General features: G+C 31.6%; 1 protein-coding gene across 1 annotated transcript in view; it reads right to left on the reverse strand.

Moving 5' to 3' along the window:
- Window positions 1–7715, reverse strand: part of LOC115874610 (kielin/chordin-like protein) — a 51352-nt gene extending 43637 nt beyond the window's left edge. Inside the window, exons 1-2 of the mRNA XM_030889818.1 lie at window positions 7573–7715; window positions 615–803 (exon numbers count right to left, since the gene is read on the reverse strand). Of these exons, the coding sequence (XP_030745678.1) occupies window positions 615–780 (166 nt within the window). The 5' untranslated portion in view covers window positions 781–803; window positions 7573–7715. The remainder of the gene's footprint in view (window positions 1–614; window positions 804–7572) is intronic.
- Between the last annotated feature and the right edge of the window lie 546 nt (window positions 7716–8261).

Below are 8261 nucleotides of genomic sequence, written 5' to 3' on the forward strand. Positions count from 1 at the left end.
GCCCCCGTTTGTTGGATTCCGTCAATCCAATCCGGAGTTATTAATATTTAAATAAAAACAGATCTAACCTTCCCCCACCAGTTTATTTTGGCAGATAGGGGAAAATGGTTCTAACAAAAAATATTCAGAATTTACTGAAGATTCTGAAACTATTATTTATAGTACCCCTTATCTAGGCAACATTGTGTAAAAACTTCATTTTCTTATTTTTTATAGCAGTTCCGCCCTCTAGCGGTCATTATACAAATTTAAACATAATTTCCAGCAATTTCTCATGGCCTCTTTAGTTATGAATATTTTTTTCCGCAAGCCTTACGGCTAATACTTTCAGAGATACAGCCGAGAGCTATTCTTAGTGGGACACCCTGTACATTACACTCCTTCCTTAATCATTTTCTTCAAAGTTATAAATAAAATTATTAAGTATTAGGTACACTAAAGACATAAGAGAGACACATTATGCCTTGCCCTGTAACATATCCACTATAAAATATGAAGAAGACATGACGCGTTTTCGAACCAAACCGATCTAGACCAGATTCTTCGGCCAACAACAACGTATAAATCAGGATGGATTACGGCGTTGCCTCGACGTTGTCCAATAAATAACTTACGCGGCATCTCGCTGGCGGGCAGCTTGGGGTTGGGGTGGTCCTGCTGGCGTTGTTGCGGGTGTCCAATTTCGTTCTCCGACGGATTTACGGCGTCCAGGGAGCCCGGACAAAAGCCGAATAAGACGAGACACGTAAGCAACCATAGCCTCGGTCGCTTGCGCTCCATAGTTTAGCGTCCGAATCGGTATTCTGGAAAGGAATGCGCTTGAAAAGAAGGGTTACAATTTAATTTGTCGTCGTTTTACAGGGGACAAATAAAAATCAATCGCTTTGTTTAAAATTAAGCTGTTACAAAAAATTAAACTTAATGTTTAAAAGTCTATCTAATACAGTATGTCCCGGATTGTTTTTATAAAGGGAAAAACATTTTTATTATTGGCACTTTAAGAAAAATGCATTCTTCATAAAAAAATTTGCTTGTTCTAAAATGATTTATACTTTTTCAAATTTGCAATACCGTTCTAGAGAAAATTAGAAAAAAACATAAAAAAATATGGTTGAATTTACTAAAAAAAGAGGCGTTTCTATGGTAATATAATTTCGATTTCATTCTTTGATAATTATGATAGTTATTATTTGGGTATTATCATTAAAAATTAATGATAATAACGTAATTGATGAACGTCATATGGGGATGTTTTGTCAGTCATATTTTTTTTGTTGTTTGTAAGTATAACATTTTTCGATAACTACCATTAGCGTAACTAGCAATTTATCTAGGGGTGGGCCTGGCGCTGAGCCCAGGGGGGGGCAAGGGCGTTTGTTTTTTTAAAAATGAAAAATAATTTTAAAAACACATTTTTTGAATAAAATGTTGACATGAATTTCTCTATCAATAAATTTCAGAGTCTTGGTTATCAAACCGTGTTCCCATAGATTACTTAAATACCTACAGATTTTCTAAAAAAAATAAAAGTTAACACATTTTTTGAACACAACAAAATAATATTAACTAAACAAAACTAGAAAACGTCATTTTTACTGCATCACAAGCAAATAAAAATTAATACGTAGCCAAGAGTCATAATTCAGGATAATCCTCTGGGGGGTGCCCAGCAGTAGGGGGGGTGCCCAACTGTAGTTACGCCAATGATAACTACTATCATCTGAATGGATTGTAGTAGCATTGAACTGATAAATTATGTATATACTATGATGATAAATTTTATGCTTCTTTAAAATTTTAAAATAGCAAAAAATATGACATTAAATAAAATTCTATCAACAACAATCTATCAAAGAATGAAAACGAAATTCTATTACCATAGAAACGCGTTTTGGTTTTTAGGATTTTGAAAAAATTCAACCCTATTTTAATGTTTTTTCTAATTTTCTCTAAAACGGTATGGAAATTTAGAAAAGTATAAACGGGAACAACCATTTTAGAATTTAGAACAAGCAAAATTGTTTAAGAAGAATGCGTTTTTTTTAAATGTCAATAATAAAAAAAAATTCCTCTTGTAAAGACAATCCGGGGACATACTGTATACTCGAAAACCTCTTGTAAATAATATATAAGTATAAATAATATATCTAAATAAAAAAGTTTTCTTAGTTTTTCTAAGCTTCAAGCTTAATTCAGAACCTCGAAATTAGAGAAGTGTCTAGCCCCAGCAGGCAACTATTAAGCTTGACCAATCAGGTTGGTTAGCGTGATTATTTGGAGTGTGTTAATTCATTGTTTTTTGTCAAAAACTCTAACGTAATTGGTCGGGCTTAATAGTTGCCTGCTGGGGCTAGACACAAGTGAAATTAGTAGAATAAATTAGTGGTTTTAGTTAAAACTTATAAGTAGGTACTTAAAAATTTACGACCATTCAAAATGTCAAAAAAAATTGTGTGTGCACTTAGTGCGCATATTTGAAATGAAACTTCTTACTGCTATTAAATTGAAGGATTTGAAGGACATGTTTGAAAAAGTGTAGTTTGAAATGTTAAGAATGTAATAAATTAAAAATTAATAAATAATTTGACTCATTTTTACAAATTTATATTAAAATGTCCATCTGTCTGTCTGTCCGTCTGAGAACTTCATTCGGATACCTCTATCCACGTGCCGAGTTTGGTTCCAATCGACCCATAATTAAGCTTGATTTTCATGCATCCGTTATCCGACGATACGTTGATACGATATTAATTTTATTGGTTGAATTTAAAGACTTTGATTGGTTAGAAACGGTTAACCAATCGAAGCCTTTAAATTCAACCAATAAAATTAATATCGTATCATCGTATCGTCGGACAACGGATGCATGAAAATCAAGCTTTAGAGGCCGTCATTCTGTAGCCCGTTCCCAATTATGCCGAAATCGACTCACATTTTTTTCCAATATCAAATCCTTAGTCCCCCCGTGATGAAGATGTAAACGAAACGTCCGTCGTTTCCAAATTTGCATGGTGGGACCGTGTGCACCGTCGTTTTTTTTTTTGGTTTTTTTGGTCGCGATCGGACGACATCAACTTTTGACCATTCTTACGTCAAAACTAACTGTCACAGTGACACGTGTCGTCCAGGGTTAAGTTGGCCTTGGTCCAATATCTCGAAATACCAAATTTTATTTAAATCGGACGAGTTTTTCTAAGACGTAGAAGTCTGTCATTGCCACTTTTCCTATCGTGTGTCGTGTCGCATTTGAATTTTTACTTTTTTTACGGCCTTGAATTTTTACTCCCAGTATGCGTAAAGAAGTTTCACTTCATAAATACAATAATTAAAATTAATAGAATATCATCGCGACAGCTTCCAGTAGTCAGTTGTATCCATAGAGCAAGCCTAACATTTAGCTTATAAAACAATAAACTTATGATTTCTAACCAAATTTTGTCTTGACGGATGACAATCAAATGCCAAAATGACATTTGTCGCAAATTTTGAAGTATAATTAGTGGAAAAGTTAAAGCGTCATTCAGAACCTCGCAATTAGTGGAATTAATTAGTAGTTTCAATTAGCGTATAAGTTTGTTCCTTTAATTTCAATGTAAGCATTCAGAACGTCAAAATTAGTGGTAGACAATTACAATTAGTAGAAAAAGTTATCACTTTTGACTTTTCCAATAATTATACTTTGAAAATTTGCGACAAATGTCATTTTGGCGTTTGTTTTTTTTTCGTTAAGAGAAAGTAGTAGTTAGAAATGAAAAGTTGATTGTTTTGTAAGCTAAATATTAGACTTTCGCTATGGACTACCGCAAGCTGTTGCTATTCTATTAATTTAAACATTGTGAATGATCGTAAACTAAAAAGTATAAAGTGTAATTGAAACCACTAATTTATTCCACTAATTGCGACGTTCTGAATGAAGTTTAAAGTTTGTTAAGGTTTTTCCACTAATTGAAGATTCTTACCTCTAATTTTAACATTTTGAATGCTTACATTCAAATAACAGGAATAAAATTCTAGGCTAATTGAAACCACAAATTTATTCCACTAATTGGGAGGTTTTGAATGAACCTTAATTGAAAGCACTAATTTCGAGGTTAAAATGAAGCTTAAAACATTAATTAAGCCTGAATGGATCGGATACAAAGATAAAAACGATAGATTGAAGTAAAATATCAAAAAGTAAACGATTTCTAGATCCTTGGACAAAAAAAAACTCTTTCTAAGAAAAACTTTTTTGGGTCTTTTGTCTTTGATAAAATGCCCTTATCGGAGCAAAAACAACGGGCCAAAAGAAAAACAGTTGCTTTGGAGACAAAAGCCGAGATAATGGAAAAAAGTAAAAGATCCATTAAACGGAACAAAAGCCGCCCTTTCATGGAAATGAGAGAGCTTAATGGGAAATTTTTTGACCATAGGGCTAGCGGTTCTTTAGTTTTTTTGTTTGTGGTTTTCTTTCAAAATATATGTAAATGGAAATGATATTAGAATACTGTTTTTTAGTTGGTTATAGGCCAGTAAAATACTTTGGAGTTAATTATTGAAGTCAATTAATAAAGGTAGGTATAATACAAAATATAATTAAAATATTAGTTTGATGTGGAAAGTCAAAAGTTAGTTTTAAAAAATATTGTATCAAAAGAGAGACAGTAAGGATTTTAAAAATAATTTTATCCTCTAGGTACATCCTTTTTTTGTTGGAGATATTCCAGATGAATTCAGATGATAATATTATATAGTTTGTGTTCCTTTGTAAAATTGATAGATGGGAATATTCATTTTTAATTTTGAAAGAGATACTAAAAAGTCAAATGTTTAGCTACAAATTGCTTAAAAGATCACCAAAATCGGTCCACTAGAATACAATATACATGGTGTTTCAAAAAACATTTTGTGAGTACCATCTCTCATGGGCGTGGGAAGATTCCCTCACGTAAAAATAACATTTATTTTTCACATCAAGCTAAGAAAGTGTCGACATTTTCACTAAGGGAGGTATTGACATATGGGTTATCACTGGAATATTTTTCTAAAAAAATCATGTACGCTACTGACATTTTTTTCTCTTGTTAGCGAAATAGTGTAAGCAGTTTAATGCCGATTAAAAGTTGTCTATTGATATTTTGGCCTACACAATTTTGATAACAAAAGAAAGTCAGTGGCGCTCATGCTTTTTTTAAATATTAATTTAGTGTGAGTAATCTGAATTTATTGGCAGTTTTTTAGTATTAAAATATGTAGCACTTATAGTAACTTTTACCATTAAAATTTCATTCAAATCACTAAAAGTACTTGGGAGAAAATTATAAGAAATCGAAAGATTATTAAGACTTTAACACCCTGTAGCTACGAAACAAAGCAGAATCGGATCTATGTTGATATGAATTTCGAGGAATCTCCCCACGAGAGATGGCACATGTTTTTTGAAACACCCTGTATAAAACTTTAAAACATACGAAAATTTTAAGGTGCCCGTTTTTCGTACCGGTGAGTGTATTATCATGTTATTAAGGTACACCCTGTATATAGGATATTAAGATTTTATTCATATCTAATTTAAATATTATACTCAAATCCCGAGTTCGAATAAACAACTAATTTTAAAATAATATTTCCATTATTTTAAATTTACTATAACCTTTCCGCACAGTGCCTTTTTTTAACAGCAAACACATTTTTTTTAATAATTTTGCCAACTCAAAATTTTTTTAGCAAACAATACATATACAGGGGATCCCACTTAAGATGGATACAAGCCAATATCTTGGTTGTTTGTTGAGCGATCTTCTTCATTTTTGGCAGGAGGCTGTATGGCTATAAGACGTACATTTTGCCCAGGGTAAGAAATGCGATACCTCATAGACGTACTTTTTAATGGGGTTTGATATTTTTCGAGTCAAGAGTAAACTACCCTTAGGACAGTATTTATTTCCAATCTGATAAATTATATTGAATCCTCCTTACCCAAGATACTTATGTTCTAATTTTGATAAATATTGATACAGTGTGTGACATTTTTATTTTTATTATTATTTTTTAAGTACTTACGACGTCACTGGATAAACAACTGGTTTATTATCAATAGCCAATTATAACCAATTATCAATTAATAATCGATTTAAGTTTTCAGTTAGCTTCCATAATAATTAAGATACGATACAAAAAAACTAAATATTTTCAATTTATTTTGTTTTAAAAAATTGTTTTTTAAGTTTGCTGATACAAATGAATAAAATGAGTTACAAAATAATTTTAAAACCCAGTTTTCATTGGAATCTGAAATATGATTTTTATTCGTTTTATCGAGGAATTTAAAAAAAAAATCTAAATAGTTATTTAAAACAATCACTATTAACTTTGAAAAATATGCTCTAAACAAAGATTTATAAAACTGTAAAATTGTTTAGTATTTTTGTATCCTATCCTAATTATTATGGAAGCTATAAGAAAACTTAAATCGATTATTAATTGATAATTGGATATAATTGGTTATTGATAATAAACCAGTTGTTTATCCAGTGGCGTCGTAAGTAATTAAAAAAAATAATAAAAATAAAAATGTCTTATTTTAATGACACACCCTGTATCAATATTTATAAAAATTAGAACTTAAGTATCTTAGGTAAGGAGGATTCAATATAATTTATCAGATTTGAAATAAATACTGTCCTAAGGGTAGTTTACTCTTGACTCGAAAAATATCAAACCCCATTAAAACGTACGTCTATGAGGTATCGCATTTCTTACCCTGGGCAAAATGTACGTCTTATACCCATACAGTCTCCTGCCAAAAATGAAAAGGATCGCTCAACAAACAATCAAGATATTGGCTTGTATCCATCTTAAGTGGGATACTCTGTATGTATAGGAGGGTGAAAAAACTAACCTATGGAATTTATGGGTTAAAATGAACCTAATAACCGAGAAAAAAATATCCCCCAAAGGCAGGATTTTTAGCTCAATTTTAAAAGGTGTCGGACATTCAAAGTTTTCCATGTAAATAACAGGTAAAAAAATATTTTTGTCATTTTATTATGAAAAGAGTCGTGAAAAAGATGTGAAATTACGAAAATAATAAAATAACAATTTTAGAAAGAATAGTTAAATAAATTTCAGAAATACCTGTTACAGAATAATAGTCACCAAAACCATCTCGTCATATTAAAAAATTAGATCAAGAAGTAAAATGATAATTGAAAAATTGCAAATTGATTGTGATCAGTTCAGAGACATGGTTCTGACCGTAAAATTAAAATTTAGGAAAATTGACACGCCAAATTATTGCACAGGGGGTTTTAAAGTTAGGATAAAAAAACAACCCCTTCGATTAACCCTGTATAATATGTCAATTGATAAAGTTTACAAAAAACTGAATTTACGAATTAAAGTTGATATAATTATGTAATGGTTGCTAAAAAATTCATGCAAATAGGGCTAAAAATAACAAAAATATAACACTTTAAATTTGAAGAAAAATTTCTCTGTTGCGTTTTTTTTTGCATCTGAGTGTATATAGCAGGAAATATAAGTCTGTATATTTACTCACTAAATAGATACGGAATTTGTCAAAATACTTACGAGTTCTATTTTCGAGTCTATTCGCTATAAATGCACCGTTTTCGTCACTGTTTTTAGAACATTGTTCGACTCGGCTGCACGAAGTAATTCCTGCTGTTGCTGCCGGTGACAGTAGCACGCTACTGCGGGTGACGCACTCAAAACACAAGTCGCAAACGGCCCGCTACAGTCAAACATCGCTCTAACCTCTTTGTAGAGGGTGCTTGCAGGGCGCACACTCGGCGCCATCGACCGTACGAGGGGTAGATTTTTATTATAGCGCCTGATGAGGGGGGTGAAAAGAGGCGTGAAAAAAATGTGAAATTACGAAAATAATAAAATTAAATTATTATTTAAGAATCACGTGTTACAGAATGCAGGAGATTCTCGTTTTACAGAGGTGTTAACCTGTTTATGGACCACCCTGTTTATACAGGGTGGTCCATTAGTTCGAGGAAATCCAATATCGTTGATAAAAATATGAAAAAAATACATACAGGGTGTTTCAAAAAACATGTGCCATCTCTCGTGGGGAGATTCCTCACGTAAAAATAAGATTTATTTTTTATATCAACATAGGTCTGATTTTGCTTTGTTTCGTAGCTACAGGGTTAAAGTTTAATAATGTTTTGATTTATTATAATTTTCTTCTAAGTAATTTTAGTGATTCGAATGAAATTTTGAGGATAAAAGTTACTATAAGTGCTACG

This window comes from Sitophilus oryzae, unplaced genomic scaffold, assembly GCF_002938485.1.
Source record: "Sitophilus oryzae breed Bouriz unplaced genomic scaffold, Soryzae_2.0 scaffold_1297_pilon_pilon, whole genome shotgun sequence".
Taxonomy (NCBI): Eukaryota; Metazoa; Arthropoda; class Insecta; order Coleoptera; family Curculionidae; genus Sitophilus; species Sitophilus oryzae.